This window comes from Zootoca vivipara, chromosome 3 (assembly GCF_965207765.1).
Source record: "Zootoca vivipara chromosome 3, rZooViv2.hap1.1, whole genome shotgun sequence".
Classification (NCBI taxonomy): Eukaryota; Metazoa; Chordata; class Lepidosauria; order Squamata; family Lacertidae; genus Zootoca; species Zootoca vivipara.
In genome coordinates this window covers 55,547,716-55,565,849 of record NC_142586.1, presented here as the reverse complement: position 1 = coordinate 55,565,849, position 18,134 = coordinate 55,547,716, and the positions used below count along the sequence as shown (strand labels likewise).

At 40.2% G+C, this 18,134-nt stretch overlaps 1 protein-coding gene across 8 annotated transcripts in view; it reads right to left on the bottom strand.

The window, feature by feature from the left end:
* LAMA2 (laminin subunit alpha 2) overlaps window positions 1-18,134 on the bottom strand; it is a 372,327-nt gene that overhangs the window by 240,046 nt on the left and 114,147 nt on the right. For all 8 annotated transcript variants that reach the window (XM_035109029.3, XM_088666122.1, XM_088666125.1 and 5 more), the window contains exon 4: window positions 10,734-10,976. In XM_035109029.3, the coding sequence (XP_034964920.3) occupies window positions 10,734-10,976 (243 nt within the window). The remainder of the gene's footprint in view (window positions 1-10,733; window positions 10,977-18,134) is intronic.

The window sequence follows — 18,134 nt, the reverse complement described above, 5'->3', positions numbered from 1 at the left end:
CGCTCTACGTTGGGCTACCTTTGAAGGTGACTCGGAAACTACAACTCAATTTCAATTTCAACACCTTTATTGGCATATAGAAACTACAACTAATCCAGAATGCGGCAGCTAGACTGGTGACTGGGAGCGGCCGCCGAGACCACATAACACCGGTCTTGAAAGATCTACATTGGCTCCCAGTACGTTTCCGAGCACAATTCAAAGTGTTGGTGCTGACCTTTAAAGCCCTAAATGGCCTCGGTCCAGTATACCTGAAGGAGCGTCTCCACCTCCATCATTCTGCCCGGACACTGAGGTCCAGCACCGAGGGACTTCTGGCAGTTCCCTTGTTGCGAGAAGCCAAGTTGCAGGGAACTAGGCAGAGGGCCTTCTCGGTGGTGGCGCCTACCCTATGGAACGCCCTCCCAACAGATGTCAAAAAGGAAAACAACTACCAGACTTTTAGAAGACATCTGAAGGAAGCCCTGTTCAGGGAGGCTTTTAATGTTTAATAGATTATTGTGTTTTATTCTTTTGTTGGAAGCCGCCCAGAGTGGCTGGGGAGACCTGGCCAGATGGGCGGGGTATGAATAATAAATTATTATTATAATATTATTATTATTAACTAAAGTGCACAAAAACAAACTTTACCAGCATATTTTGAAATGAGGCAAAATTAAGGGTTGTGAAGTTGGGGTGGGGTATATAAACAAAACATTGATTTCTAAAATCTCATTTTACAATGAAATCAGATTTCTTCGGAAGATTGCTCTTGGATCCATCACTGGAAAGGTGGCCAAGAAAGTCTGCCTATCTGCTTTCCTTCCTTCCTTCCTTCCTTCCTTCCTTCCTTCCTTCCTTCCTTCCTTCCTTCCTTCCTTCCTTCCTTCCTTCCTTCCTTCCTCCCCTCCCTGGTGTGCTTCCCACTTTCAGCAGGAGGATGGTTTTCTAAATAAGCCGTCCCCTTCTGGATATAAGCCATGATGATCACATGATGCAAGCATTTTGTAAATATTTAAAAACTTGAAGAAAGCTGCAAAAAACAAACAAACTTTTCTCTCCGTAGCCCCAAATCAAGTATCTGACAAGATTCTAGTCTTGTGTGGGTGCCGCAAGAGAGAGATAGAAGCAGCTTCAAATCTACATGAAACTTGTGAGTGAGATTGTATTTCACTTCATGGGTAAATTACATTCACTCAACACACTGTTACTTGGGATTTTTGGCTTGGGGATCAAGCGATAAGTCTTAATTAGAGTTGTGTTACCAAATAGGCAGGCCAAGGACTAATACAATAGCCACATGTTTTATGTGAGATACAGGAAGCTTCAAATGTGCTCAACCACCACCAGAAAAGCCCTGTCACTGGAACCTGTCTGTCTCACATCTCACACCAAGAGAGTAATGGCCCATATTTTAATCTCAATATCTGGGCAGCCTCATATTGGCACAGGTGGTCCTTCATATGAAGGCAACTGTCTTTTGCAACAGCAACGGAGAGAAGCTTCCAAAATCTGGAGGCTTCATATAGCCAATAAAATTTTGCTCTTTGGGATAATAATGAAAGTTATTTGCAACATTCCCTTTGCCCCTTAATAGCATTCTAGCACTTAAACAAAAGTATTGTTCAAGGCAGTATAAGAGTTAGACACAAACATGACCAAATAGGTTTCCTAACCCTTTCACCCTTAAATAGCACCGGCTCATTCTGAACAGTGTGTACTTTGTAAATTGTTACATTTAAATCATTTACTATCTTAGACAGTTCTATGAATCATGTTATTAATCATTGTTCTGTTTTCTACAGATGACATTAATTACTATCAGGCTTCTATAACACAAAGCCAGAATGGAAAGAAATTATTGTCAGCAGAAGGGTATCTTTATTTCAGCTTTCCCCAAGAGAAATAGAAGCAAATCCTCTTCTGTGTTCTTTTTTGAGCAATAAAAGTTTTCCAATCGTTTTTATCCTAGAGCATAATATCTACGTACACTTGCTTAATAGTGTTAATACTTCTTCTCTTTTTGCAGACTGAATAGCTTACTATTCATTCATCAATTACTTACTCCCAAATACTAATCTTTTTTCTAGTTCAAAATCCACCTCAAAGGTCTCTTGAGAAAAAGCTTTTTCACATGCAAACTTGAGAATCATTCATGAGCATCTATATTCAGAAGTAACCCCTACTGATTTAAATGTGGCTTGTGCCCTAGAAATTGTGCTTAGGACTGCAACCCTAACTCCTCTGCTGTTGAAGACCAACTAAACAGTAGTTGTGGGCAAACGACACATTAATGATGTGATTAGCAATCACGTGTTATGTGATTTAAAAGTATATATGAGGGCGCTGATTGCTGTCTAGATCACAACATATGGGTCAATTGAAGCCTTCTTCTCCCAGCTGCATGAAAATTGCCCCCCTGGGCCCTTAGCGTTAAGTGGGGAAGAGCTCCCACTAGTGCCTATATGAGATTTTTTTCCCCTAAAATTAATTGCTACATGGGATGGAGGCAGAATTTCTTAGAGACTCCTGCTGGGGAATAAAAGCTTAAACCTCCTTTCTCTACCTGCTGTGACCTTGATAACAACTACACACACACACATGCCCAGTATTAAGTTTTCAAAATATGATTGCTAATCGTGTTGCCTGCATGTCACTTTGAACCACATTTATTCCTCAAGTAAGGTGAACAAACACTGAGTTGTGCTGGTGCACGAGGAGAAAATCACAGCTGTTTCACCGCTCCCCACTCTTGTTGCTACCCTATCACATTTAGTCTACTCCTTGGGTTGCACATGATCTGTTTGTTGGGCAACTGCCCCTGAAATGAATCTATCCTACCCACGTTCCAATTGTGCAAGGGTAAAAATGCAATTTAAAACTGCTGATGTAGCTTGTGCTACATAGGACCAATGTGGCTCAGAGGCTAAGCAATCATTGAATTAAGCCAGTAAGTAGAGAAGCAAGCAGGGTATGAGCAGGTAGGCAGGCAAGCCAGTAAGGAAGCCAGCATAGTTAGATATAGTGAAGTGATCAAGAATGGGCAGTTTGGGAAATGTCCGGCCTTTATTAAGAAGCAGATTGTTCAGACACTGAATCCATGCCAAAGTGGAGCTGGAACCCACTTGTGGCATCTAGCAACATCAACAACTTCTATTATTTATATGCTGCCCATCTGACTGGGTTGCCCCAGCCACTCTGGGTGGCTTCTAGCAAATTAAAACATCTAAAACATGTCAGTGTTTGAAAAGGAAAAGGTTCTGATCTCCTTTGCCTGGTCCTCGGACCCTAGTCGGCACAAAGAGTCCTTAAAAAAAAGAGTACTTTGCAGAATGCTGCTTTTATTCTAAAATGTCTTCTCCAACCATGACCAACAGCTTTACATACCAAACGCAACCAGCTTTCTACCATCCAACCAACCCACACCACACACAATCAATGACCACTCTTTATATACAGGCATATGTAGGTGAACAGTAGTGATGTATGGAAGTGAGAGCTGGACCATAAAGAAGGCTGATCGCCGAAGAATTAATGCTTTTGAATTATGGTGCTGGAGGAGACTCTTGAGAGTCCCATGGACTGCAAGAAGATCAAACCTATCCATTCTGAAGAAAATCAGCCCTGAGTGCTCACTGGAAGGACAGATCGTGAAGCTGAGGCTCCAATACTTTGGCCACCTCATGAGAAGAGAAAACTCCCTGGAAAAGACCCTGATATTGGGAAAAATTAAGGGCACAAGGAGAAGGGGACGACAGAGCATGAGATGGTTGGATAGTGTTCTTGAAGCTACGAACATGAGTTTGACCAAATTGCGGGAGGGAGTGGAAGACAGGAGTGCCTGGCGTGCTATGGTCTATGGGGTCACGAAGAGTTGGACCTGACTAAATGACTAAACAACAACATCATTTAGGTGAAAAGTTGCATGAGTCGTGCAGGCTTTGCCATTGTAGGCCGCTGACTCATGCTGACTCAGTTCCTTTTGTATTAAAGAAACAGTGGCTAATTTTAAGCCATGACAAAAATCAGTTTTTTATCAGGCTTGCTGAGTTTGCAGCTTAGCAGCAGCTTAGAACCTTCTAAAGTAGTGGTGCCTACACACAACAGACAGCTGATCATCGGTTCTCTCTCTCCTGTATATGTACAGGTTGACCAGAGACACACCATGTCAAACCTTCTCCCTTCTTTAGTGTACTGAAACCTGCATTGAGAAGATTAGCAATCCTGAAAAAGAAGCATGAAATGTGAGTCTTAAAAAAACGAGTGCATTGATTAGAATGGAAAGGTCAATGGGTTTAATACATATACCTGCATACAGAGATGGTGGGGAGTTTAGAACACTTTGGTAGATGTTGGCTTCCTTTTTTTGGGTAGGAATTACATTTGCTATATTCAACCAATTTTACTGGGCAGCACGATGTCACAGCGATTTTTCAAACCACGCTGGGTTGAATATGTTTCAGTTTTGAGTACTTGTAGACATGTTGACCCTTTGACCCAATGGTGTTGACACTCTGAAACTCCCAGTGTGAAAGGATTAAATCAGGCTGTGGGGAGAATTGGATTTACAGTTCATTTGTAAGTCCTTTTCTCCTCCTCTCCATGCTTTCCTCTATCAGCCAATCAGTTTGTCCTGAACACCTATTCAAGCAGCAAAGGAATGAAGGAGATCTAAGAGAGGCATTGAGAAGTACCAGAGTTCAGCACTCCTGACATTATTGGCCTGACATTAGTGCAGCTCAGGAATGAGTTACATAGAAAAAAGGGAGTTTTTCAAAAGGAGTCAAGACCTACATTTCAAAGGAGGGGGGCTTAAAAATGGATCCAGGTGTTAGCAGATGAGCACATGGTAGATGAAAGCAGTAGCACAGCTACAATCTCACGGCTTCTCTCGGAGGCTTTTCTCTATACAATCTGTAACTGGCTAAATTTTGTTGGCGTGATTCCTTTTATTTGAGTTTTCCCCTTTTGAGTTGTTTGTGGATTTCTAGATTCCCTTCAGTCTCTAAATGTGTGTTTTCAAGCTTCCGTTTGGCTAGCCAAATTAAACAAAGACTGACACATTTGTTAAATCAATTTTTATAGCGACAGGAAGTTATCCTCTAGCCCTTATCTTTGTGCTGTATCAGGATGGACCAAGTGTTGAGAGTATGGAGGAAGCACTTGAAAAACTACCATATTTCACATCAGAATAGAAAGATGCTGAATTTTAATCTCATTTTGATGAATTTGTCCAGCATCCATACAAATAACAACACTTGAAGCCCAATAAGACCATGCTTTTCTCAAGGTTGTTACTAAATTCTGTTTCTATCTGTGCTTTTCCATGAGCAAAGCACACAGAAATATCACGTGGTTGTGTCTCCTAACATTTCTTTAGTTTATTTGAACTAAGTATATAGTGATATTCCCCATCATGCCAGGACTTTTATGCCACTGAACTGACAAATGATAGCAAAACTCCTGGCGGAAATAAACAATAGTGAGAAACTACATTTTTATTGAACTCTTTGAATGTTGTTTTGACGTAATAATTTTGAGCATTAACTCTGTGTTTCCTAATTCCCTGTGAAACAGTTTAGGATAACACATTGTCTAAAAGAAGAAATCCAGAGCAGGATCCATATTTATGCCACAGTTGTGCATACAATATACCTTTGTTTCAAACTGCAGTCTCTGCTAGAATAATTTGCAGCAGCAAATGGTACTTAGTTTCTAGAACCTTATGCAGGCAGATATTAAATCCACTGAGTGGTGGTCCTGTACTCCTCTCACAAATGAAAAAGAACTATAAATGTAACTATTTAACCATATAACCAGGCCTTTGGCTGAATAAACGTTCTATGGACTGAAATGTGTTTGTGGTTTGTTTATGTTTATTAGTATTAGTATTATTATTACAAGGTATTTTGTGTTCTCACTTTGTATTCTTATGTGACCTTCAGATGAAGGGCAGTATAAAAATATTTTATCTCTGTTACTATATCTACACACACACACACAGTCTTAAAAATACTAACTAGCATTGATTTAGAAACAATACACACCTCTGAGTATAGAATCCATATCCAACACCCATGCCTGTATCTGTCTCCAGGATGTTGTGTCCTTGCCTGACTCCTGCTTGCTCATAACTAATAGCTTCTTTCAAAACTCCTTTTACTGCACTGCTGTACTTATGAAGAATCGATACTGCATTAATACTCTCCATCTCTCCTTGGGGAGTGTGCTTTTACCTATAATCTTACCAGGCAATCAAATGCAGTTTGATTAAAGAAAATGTGCAGGTGCTTTCTGATGTCCCCCTTTAAGGTAGTTATAAAACTAAAGAAATCAGGAAATAGTTCATAGGCTAGGTTGTATAATATAGCTTCACATTACAAAGTTCACCAGTCACTCTCAGATAATAAAAGATATGTGCTTATGCACACTAAAATGGATCTTATTATGACCATTACCTCTACCATTCACTGACATGATTAATTCGCAAACTGCTTTTGTTCCCAGGAATAGTCACCATGTAGATCTATACATATAGGACTCAAATTTATAGACAACAAAAAGTCATGCATGAGTCAGCTACCAATGCAGATGGGAATGGATGAGCAATAGACTAGAAGATGCAACATAAAATTAAAGCATAGCTAACAATATTATTTTGGAATTAAAAATCCCCCAAACAAATGTGACTCTTTCAGATTCACATTTACGACATCTGACCATCCCCAACTGCAGCAGAAGAAATGCACAAGTGCAGTGTTGAGCAGTATCAGGTGCCAAGGTATGGTCTTAGGACACATAATGCAGCCACCTTGCTGAAGCTCATCAGGTATGTGTTAATGCCTAGGTGGAAAAGATGCCCAAGAACTGTCAGCACCCGTGGATTCTGACTGGCATGCTGGACTATGGCTGGATATAGATGTATCTTTACCATCCGGTTTCTTGAACACGTCATTAAGTGTTGGCTTATAGGTGTGAAGAAGACATCAGGGCCGTCTAGAGCAGGTCGGGCGCCCTGGCGCTGAGGCGCGGAGATCGCTCCGGAGCCCCCGCCCTCGCAGCACGCAGCGCGGCTTCATTGCGCAGCGCCCCCCCTGCCGGCCCCGTGCCACCGGGACTGCACCTAGAGCCGGGCCTGGAAGACATCACATGCCACAGAAGCAACTTTCACCTTGCATTCCCTAAGACACAATGCTTTCAAACTGAGTGTAGCCACACATTCAGCTGTAAAATTTCAAATGGGAATAATTGAGGAATATTCATGCATATGAGTGATAATTGAGGGGTATTCCTGCAGTATGAGTGACCCCAAAGATTAGTATAAGATAAACAGGACCTGGGATTTACAGAGGTATGGGGTGGTGAAGGTGCATGTGCTGTGCAGTTCTTGTGAAAATGCTGGACCCAGGGACATAGGAGAGAATGTTGTAATCCCTCTGTGTATGCTGCTTGTCTGAGATCTGGCTGTGTATCCTGGTACACATACAGTGGTACCTGTATGTATGAGCCGCCCTGAGCCCGGTTTTTGACTGGGGAGGGCGGGGTATAAATAAAAATTATTATTATTATTATTATTATTATTATTATTATTATTATTATTATTACCTTGGTTGTCGAACAGAATGCGTTCTGGGAGGCCGTTCGACTCCTGGAACCATTTGAAAACCAATGGGCAGCTTCCAATTGGCTGCAGGAGCGCCCTGCAGTCAATCAGAAGTCGTGGAAGGCACACTGGACATTCAGCTTCCAGAAACTGTTTGAAAACTAGAACACTCACTTCTTGGTTTCGATCGTTCGGGAGCCGATTTGTTCAGGAGCCAAGGTGTTTGAGATCCAAGGTATGACTGTATCTGTTTTACAGTATCCATGTGCACTGCTATATGCCCTCTTGAGTTAATAAAGTAGTCTGAAAACCATATACAACTCTACATGTTCTGGTGGTTTCTTAAGGAATGCATGGCATTAGTAATCAAAACACACTTTCGGATGGGTGACTGGCCTCTTGTGCTATTGTTGCTTTATTTGCAAAGCCCCACAGTATCCCGACTGAAACTTGCATGTCATTAAAAGTCATTAAAAAACACTAGCATTGAAATGATAGAAAGCACAATGAATTGCAGTATGATGCAAAACAGAAAACTTCTTAGTTAAGCTACTAAATGTACATTATTGCTCTGTGGGTAAAAGGGTGTGACAGGTAGATAGAAACCCTGCTCAGAAACAGTGCAGAGTGTACATATGGATACATGTGGAGGAACAGACATGAGGATGAGCAAACCAGACTTTCGGGGGAGGGGGAGGGGGAGAGAACTTAAAGCAAATTAGATTTCATCCTTCATCAGATATGAAAGTAATTCGTGACAAACCTCTGCTCTTCAGAGCTGATTTCTGATTTCACTGATCGGACTGAAAGGGATCATAAAAATGAAGAATGCAATGCATGGGGTTGTTAGAAAGTTCAGCCTAAATGAAGACCAAGTTAAACAAAAGCCCTGTATCTTCCACAGGAAAAAAAAAGATATTACTAAGAGTAAGAGTTAATGTCGCTAGAATAATTTTACATAACAAGATTAATAAAAACATAGGCACTAAGTTCTAATCCTTAAAAAGAAGAAACCAACTGCTTTTTATAAAGAACAAAATTAAATGCAAATAACAGTGGCTTCAATGCAAGTGAAATGAAGCAAAAATCACCATGGTTACCATTAATTTTTAGTTTTCAGATTAATGAAAATCGCAGGAATCAAACGTGATGATGCTGTCTTTGTAAAGCTTTTGAAAAGGTTGAAATTTTATTAAATGGGGAGGAAAGGTAGTGTAAAGGCAGTTGCACGTTTACACCACATAGTCTTAATTAGTGCTGAAAGGAAAGCTCACACACTTATGGCTCTTTTCATATTATCAATATTGTTAGCCTAGCATCCTAGTATAGATAAAGAACAGTAAAGTCCTTAGAACCCGGTGGAGTATAGTAATTTTCCATTTTAAACCATCATAAAACCCAACAACACAGCCTGAAATTTATGCCAAAAAATTCTTGGGAAAACCCAATTTTGTGGTATGACATGGAAATTCACATTCTTTTTTTAAAGCATATGGTTTGGCATTTATGTTTTTAAATATAAATCTGATTTTATACATTCATTCCAGCCTTTTCATTATAATTTGAAAACCAGGAAGCTCTTTATGACTCACTTCCCCACAAAACATATCACCTACCTATCCATCACTGATTTGTGCACAATGTACCATATGAGTCAGAAATGACACATCCAAAATCCCTTTGGACATATCCAAAAATGCAAATTAGGAACAGAACATTTGCCATTTGATCACTCTCTTAGGATCCAATTTAATAGAGAAGATCCATCAGCTGAGAGGCTACAGAATTTGGCAAAAGCTGTGCTATGCCAGTGGAACACTGGATATGCCACCACCCTGTACAATATTGCCCTCTGCATGCTGAACTGAGAGCTAAGTTTATCCTTGATTTGTTGCATTAGATACCTGATGTGGATGATCAAGTGAAAATTACATATTTGTTGTCTGGTTTTCACAAATTTGTGACAGCCAAATTTGCGAGATTTGCAGTTGCTTGCCCAGCATTTTAGTGTATGTTTCTCCTAATATACATATTTTTTGCATGCAATTTAGCCTACCAAACACTTTTTTTTTGCAAGAAATGTAGTATAAAACATTTTGGCATGTTATTTTTCAGTAATACTGATTGGGGTAGTTTGAATGTCAAGGAATAGCTCAATTTCTCGTTGTCCATTGTTTTGGAAAGGGAAAAATGGGAACTGAATCAAAAACAGTCCCCCATTTATTTCACCATGGCAGACCAAAGGCTAGGGTGTAGCTCAGCACTAAATCACAGCACACAACTTAAGGCTATATCCCTCTGGCCACATGTGATGCACACATAGAGCTTACAAGGGGGAACTCTGGAGAACCAAACCAAGCCACAACACTGGAAGAGAGTGAGATGCTACTTTGCTGCTTAACACCTTTTGCTCTGCTCCAGCACCCTGAGCAAACGTTTCTACTCAAGCATCAAATAAAGAGGGCTCCCTATCTTCACAACCTGTAAATGATGTTGCAAAGCTTGAGTATAGCCACTGTTACTGGATATAAAATTTTGGAGACATCTGAATATACTTTCTTCTGTACACCATGGCTATGTTTGAAAACTCCCGATCTTAAAACCATACACTACCGTAACTGGCTATAATAAATGTATAAACTAATACAGAATGAGTACAAAAATTATTATTATTATATACACAAAAACAAACTATGTCAAAGGCGAGGGTACAGTCCCAAAACTTAAAGTGTTAATAGAGATTGCAGTCCAACCAAATAAGATATTGGAGGAGTACCCAAAGAAACGAGGCGCAGCAGGCGCAGACCAGACGCTCGTGGGTTCACTGGCAGGAGGGCGTGGTGGGCCCAAGTCCAAGAAATGGTAGCGAATGTGTCCACCGGTGCCAGGCTCAGCACACAGGTACCGTCCATAGGAAAAGGAAAGACAAGGTTCCTGGGTACATCCCTGTTTCGCCCAAAATGGGCTTCTTCAGTTGATAACTTGCACAAGTAAGTTAATACAAACTATAAGCTTTCAAGTGAAATGCCATATGTTAAATGCAACTCCCGATCTTATGCATGCACAAACATTAATTTATGGGAAAATATGCATATTCAGAGGGCAGTGTGGTTGCCACCATATTGACATCTGCAGTGCTCCCCCACCTTACCTCTCCATTCTCCAGTGGATGAATCCTGGAGTAATATGAAGTGCATATAACTTCGTCATCTTTTGTATACGATGGAGGTCCAGTGCGGGGAAGAATGTTGTAGTGAGTCAGACATTCTGTGTCCGTGATAGCGTAGTACTGCCAGGGCTCATAGTTGACACCATCTAGTGAACGTTCCAAAACCCAGTTTCCAGGTCGTGGTGAATTAGCTGCTTTTAAAATGATATAAGCAATTTGGAACACCTGGGAGAATGTAAGAAAAATATATATCAGAATAACTGGTTGAAGTATAATTTTCTTTTGCTCATTTACCAGCAAGCAATGCTGATTCTGAAGAAGTTTGATATTATAGCTTGGCTTTAGCAAGCTATAATACAAAGTCTACAGAGAAAACAGTAGCATATATCCTGTTTACAGCAGCATCCCATACATGAGAAGTGAAGCTGAACATTTGCCCTGTGTTAAACCTCCTGTCCTCTATTGTTGTTCTATGGTTGCTCTGCTGTTGCTCGCTTTGGGATAGATGTCTAGCATATAAAGTAGCATGAAAGGGCTGTACCTCAATCTCAAGCTCTACCACTAAGATCCTAGCAGTTCCTATATCTAATATGAAGGAGCTTGGGTCAAGGGGCTATGGAAGAGGGAAAGCACAGCAAAGATGAGCACTGATTCAGGTTGTAGAACCATCACAATGTCATGTGATATGCTGTACCCACAAGGGTGCCAACTTGAATAAAATATGGGGCAGGGGACTAGGTAAGCCCTACTCCACATAATCAATCACAAGGCATGGCACACACACACACACACACACACCATTATACAAATTTAGCAAATAATAAAATTTCAGTAACCTCACAAAATTGCTACCGCTGAGCTCCACCATCCTCCATATATTTCCCAGTCCCCAGTTGGTGTTCCAATCCCACCTGGAAACCCATTTTAATCTTTCTTCATCTGAGAAACACCACCCTGAACATTCAGCTGGTGATTTCTACCTGCAGCTTTTGAGTACTGCTCTCATATAAGCAGATTATGAACATTTAATCAACACTCATTACGATTTGCTCTTTCACCTGCCTTTCCAACTAATTTACAAAGGATTTATTTTTTACTAACCTACTTACCAAGACTGATACACAAGACACAATTATATTTGAATAAGCTTTGGATGTGCTAATAATTTATCTTTCTGTAAATCAGATTTTATTACAACCCAGATAAAAATGAAACAGGTGGATACGAGTATACATCTCAGTAAGAATAATTAAAATAAAAGGATTTCCTAGATACTCACATTTAGAATGTAGCAAACTCTTAGACAAAATATATTGCAAATATGGGCAGTTGGATGACTGGGGTATAGGTATTGCCCTCTGAACAGCATTTTATATACTGGAAATCCATCCATTATATAAAGCAGGCATCCCCAAACTTTGGCCCTCCAGATGTTTTGGACTACAATTCCCATTTTCCCTGACCACTGGTCCTGTTAGCTAGGGATCATGGGAGTTGTAGGCCAAAACATCTGGAGGGCCTCAGTTTGGGGATGCCTGATATAAAGGAAAGTATTAGCATACATTGAAAGGTAATAGGGTTTCATTCTAGATAGCCTCTCCAACACTGTTGTATAATATATAAATCAATATTTATCACACAGAAGAAACACTGCTTAGTTTTCCTGGAGACAAGCAGCTGCATGTATTTCTCCAGGTCCAATACAGGCCCTCCTGAAGATAATGGAGAACCACAGCAAGCCATCATTTCCATTTCTGGGGTTCTTAAGAAATGCAAGGTGTAAACAGAAAGCTTAGTGTTTTCAGTTCTGGAGTTACAGCAAGAAGTATGAAGAATGACAAAGAAAATTTTATGGTGAGAAACTAGAAGACAATGTTCTATATCATTAGTTGGTGAAAGCTTGGGTTTTCACTGGAACTCTGCCAATTCACACCAACTGAAGTTTGTGAATATTATAATTACAGAGTGGAACAGATGAAATAATTAGAGCTGTTTCATTTTTTTTCATGGTAGCTTGGCAGCTTTTCCAGTGTTGGCATTAAAATGTGTAAAGGAGAAAAATGGAGATTTCACACTAATACTTTGCTACCGTAACTAAGTACTTCAGGGGTTTCCCAGCAGAGAACTCCGAGAGCTTTCTAAAAATGAATTTAGTGTCAGCTAACATTTATACTTTGTTGTGTTTTTAATTGCTGTGTTCAAGAAAGGTTCTGGGGTGACTGCCTCACTCTCTAAATTATCCAGAGGTGAGCACTGTACTGTTTAGTGCTGCATAAAGCTGTATCATGAAGCATTTCCCCTTACTGACCATCCGTGTCCTTTAACTGTGACTTGCAAGCACCTAGCAGCAAACAGAGTGAAATCTATGTCTGTCTGGCTAAGCCTGCTAGAAAAGAGGATGGTTAACTGTCATCACAACAAACTGGTAGAGCATAAGAAGAGTCCTTTGGGATCAGACCTATTTCAAACATTTCTTATCCTATTTCAAACAGTGACCAGACAAATATTTCCAGGAAACCAATTGGGATATTGTTCTCCCCAGCTTTTTATATCCCAGCAACTAGAATACAGAGGGCTGTATCCAACTAACTTAAGAGTCATTGAAATTAATGGACCTATATTAGTCTATGAGAGATTCCCAATTGTGCAATGCTTGGAAATCCATTTTTTCCATCTTTGCAGCACTACGGTAGGAGGACCTGCACCCCTATAGAACAGGGTTAGGCTACATGGTGTCCCCCAGATGTTGTAGAGACTCCAACTCTCACCAGCCCCAGATAGCATGTCAAGTGGTGGTGGGAGTTGTAATCCAGCAACATCTGGGGGAAACCCGGCTATAGAACTTGTTCTACTCACTTTCTCAAAGACTAGAAGCCCTGTCCCAGATAGGATATTGACATCCTTTTCATAAAGTATACTGAAGCATCTAACTTGACTGTGTCAAGCCAAAATGAAGTTCCATCAGGCTGCCACTATTCCCTTGGAATTTTAAGTGATTCCTAGCCAATTAGGTTGCTTCTATTCACTCACATCACCCTAGTCCTATCAAAGCCATTGTCCCACACTCACCCCTGATCATTTCCTGACAGTTCTTTGTGTCCCATATCTGACTTTTTATCCTTCCTTTCCCTGTCCCTTTCTGCAACAGAAATACGCCACCCAACCATTATCTAATGTAATAGCAAAGTACTTTCTCCTTCACAACATGCAGGTGGTTCCAGATAATAAGGGAGGAAGTCAACATCACACTTGAGGAGTGACCAGCCCAATGTCATTCAGTAAGCTTCATGGCTGAGTGGGGATTTGAACCCTAGTCTCCCAGGCCCTAGTTCAGAAGGGCCATTACAGTTTTCACTAGCATGACTCAAGACAGACACTGGAACCTGACTATTCAAACCTGCTGAATGTTATAGGGAGGAAATACTGATGGCCATCTTGGGTGATAGTTGCACACAGGAACTTAGCTATTATCATTGTACACTTCTTCAAGGACACAATGGCAGCAACAAGGTATGTCACAAAAAGTGGTTATGCTGTTGTCATTGCAGCTCCTTAGTCTTTCAGCTCTCGCTCACTCCCCTTCCTGACATTTCCAACACAAACCCTCTACTCTCTTCATTTCCCCACTAAATGACAGAGTGAACTCAAGTCAGTAGTTATAGCCACACTGAATCAGATGAATGGATGTCATTTATAGCAAACAATGTAGTGCAGCTTAAATACGACTAGAGTATATTTTACCCTTTCACAAAATGAAGCCATTTGAAATGAATTGGTCTGTTTGGAGTGCTTGGTAATTTAAGGTTCTTTTCCTGTTTGAATACCTTGGGAAACGACTGCATTTTACAAGAGCTCCTCTCTGACTTATTATCGTGGGGAGCCATATTCAATTTTCATCTGCCAGTTTTTGGGGATGGAGGGCAAGGAATAAATGGCTCAGTTGTTCTAAAGATGTCCAATTGCATTTATATTACTCCAGCCATAGAGATTATTGGGTCACATAGTACTTAGATGAGAAAAAGAGAGAGAACTGTGAAACACTCAAATCAACCATTCTAAAAGTTGGGTTATATTCAGTGCTCTGAGTTTAAAATGTTCGCAAAAGGTGGCAGGCTAGCATGAATTTAGCATTGCTCCCAGGAAATGTGGTGTTTCCTCTGACTTGCTATCACATGAGTCAAGAGAGGAAAACTGAATAGGAGCATGATTGAAATCACCAAGGCAGGCAATTGGAAACAATGGGTTGTTCTTTTTTGAAAGAAAATCTGAGCCACAGTTTTTTCTTGACACAACTCTCTTCAATGAATGATCCTCTAATGAAGGATATGATTCATTCTTAAACCTTAAGTTGTCTTCATCTTGAAGGTCATGTTCAAAGTGTTAACCAAGCAAACATATTTGGGATTCTGAGGCAACTTTCAGCTATAGTAGGTTGATTGACCCCTGGAAATCCTTGTCTGTTTCTATCACATAGCAGCACTCTGTCAATGTGAGGACATAAGAAAAGCACTTTGGAGCAGACCAAAGGCTCACTAAGCCTAGCATCCTACTTTTTTCTGTGGCCAGGCAGAAGCCTTCAGGTAGCCCACAGCCAGGGCATGAAAGTAACAGCTCACTCTGGTTCTTGCTCCTCAGGAAGTGGGATTTCTGAACCAGGAGATTGCATCCGACCACAATGACTACTAACTCAAATGAAATTTGTATGATTCTCTTTTAAAATCACTGACATTTAATGGCCACCAGTACATCTTGCAACAGTGAATGCCATAAAATAATTGTGTGCTGTGTGAAGTATCTGACACCTATCTGAAATACATAAATTGTGATCTCAAAGCTCCGGCCCTTAATCCCATATGTACTGGTACTACCTGTGGTTTGTTCAGAATTGCAGAAATACATTCTGCACATGCTCAGGGACAACTATTCAAAAGAACATGGTGTTCTGTGACACATGCCATTGAAAGCATTTAAAAATATTGCTCTAAATTTCACCTCCAGACTCTATAGCCTATCTGTTCTGCACTACATGGTTCACTTCTGGCCTCAATTCAATGTGCCAGTGCTTACATTTGAAACTCGTAACCACCTTTGGTCCTGGGTGAATTGAGGGGTTTTAGTCTCCCATATGTAGGCTTCCAAACATTCCTGCTTCTAGCATCTCCCCCTCAGAATGCCATTTGGCAGCTAGGGATGCAGATCAGACCTGCTTTACTTGTGTCACCAATGATCTGGAATTGCCTTCCAAGGCAGATCTATATGGACTTATCACTATATTGCTTTATTGAGCATATGAGTATTCTACATAAGGCTGGGTAGAAATTTATTTCAGTGTCCGGGGGAAAGGGGGATACAATTTTCAGAGGATAATATTTCAAACTACATACTTACAATATGGAATTTGACAACTGGACACCGTAAATGGATTATTCATGCCCTTACTATGGCCAAAAGACTGATACTGATGCACTGGAAATATAATTGTATGGTTCCATTTAATCAATGGATTGAAGATATGACTACACTTGCAATTTATGAACGGATTGCTTATGAACATAGACTTTGCATAGATAAGTGTAATGATATTTGGAACACATTTATACAAAATATAGTAGGTTATATGTATATATTAGATAAGTACAGCATGTATAATTGTTAACTTTTATAATGATACAGTATACATTTTATTTTTTATTTAGTTTAATTAAACTGTTCTAAAAATAATAAATGAAATTTATGTCAGTGAAATCTGGTGAGACAATGGTAAGGAACAATAAGGATATTGTGTTAGTATTAGTGTTTTGTGAAAAAATTGTTGAATCACACTTGTACAGCTATTTCATGAAGAGAGATACTTTCTACCATGCACTCAAAGCCATCTGGTTTTATCTATTAAAAGAAAACTTATCCCCCCCCCTTTGGCATTTAGAAGACTGGAATGCAGCACATTTCAACTATTATAACAAGAATGGTTGCCATATTAGTTCCAAATGCAGACAGGTGTGGTTCAAATAATAGCTTCTACTTGGCTAAATCTGTTGCTAGCAATCTGTTGACTCCTGATCCAGTATCTTGAACTCTGTATTCAGACCTACATTATGGATGCAAAGATCCAGCCTGGGAATAGTGTGTGCAAGGCTTCCCCACATCGTTTGGGGGTGGGGGTGGTGTTTGGACTGGTTTCCAAGTATGTACAGAATACTAGCATTAAGTTTCATTCCATTAACATGCTGGACTGGAGCCCACAGGTGCTTAGATATTATGTGTATTGTGTTTCCTGCAGCAGGATAGTAAGATCTACATTAAATTTTTCTGCTCACTGCAGATCTGAAACTTTTAGCACTTTCTTTTAGCTAAGCCAATGATAAAAAAATGCAGTAAGAGTGTTTTAAAAAAGAGCCCAGAAAATAATCAAAATTCCAAGCTAATCAAAACTCTTTTGAGACTGGTTTTTATTTTAATGTGAAGACCTATTGCCAGTAATTATTAATATAGCATACTAAACTCATTTTGAAGCATAGAGTAGACAATAGACTACTCTCTCCACTTCAGCCTTTAATTGTGAAAATTCCACAAGTTCTTTGTTGAAATTATACCAAGTTATTTACATCTGAGAAAGTTGAGGAATACCCTAGATATTGCAGTGTCCATTCCACAGCTTAACTGCCGGAGAGTGGCTTCATGAAAAGAAACAATGGAAAGGGGTGGGGAGAAGAACAACCCTTGAGGACTAGATAAGCAGTCAGAGACCTGGCATAGGAGAATGGATATTTCCTCTGCCTTTCCAAAATCCCCACAAGGGAGCAGGCCCATATTGTAAGAAACAGACTACAGAAACCAGTAGAAACTAGGAACACGTGACATTTTAAAATGACACTGCAGGTTTGAGCTGTAAATCTAGTCAAATATTGGGTTCAAATCTTGCACCAGCTCTGCAATATACAACATGCAATCTAACTGGACTATTTACAGGTAGGTAGCCGTGTTGGTCTGGGTCGAAGTAAAATAAAAAAATTCCTTCAGTAGCACCTTAAAGACCAACTAAGTTTTTATTTTGTTATGAGCTTTCGTGTGCATGCACACTTCTTCTGGACTATTGATGATGACTTGAATGAGATAGCAAGATAAGGAGGCAATGGCAGCATAATGGCAGCTTGTTTGAAAAGGGCTGCTCTGAAGTAACTGGTTTATGGTTTGCAGCCTAAGCATATTAGTTGAAGATAATGAGAGAACAGGTTGCATGTTTCTGAGCACAGTTCAAAGTGTTGGTGCTGACCTTTAAAGCCCTAAATGGTTGCAGGGAACCAGGCAGAGGGCCTTCTCGGTAGTGGCGCCCGCCCTGTGGAACGCCCTCCCATCAGATGTCAAAGAGAAAAACAGCTACCA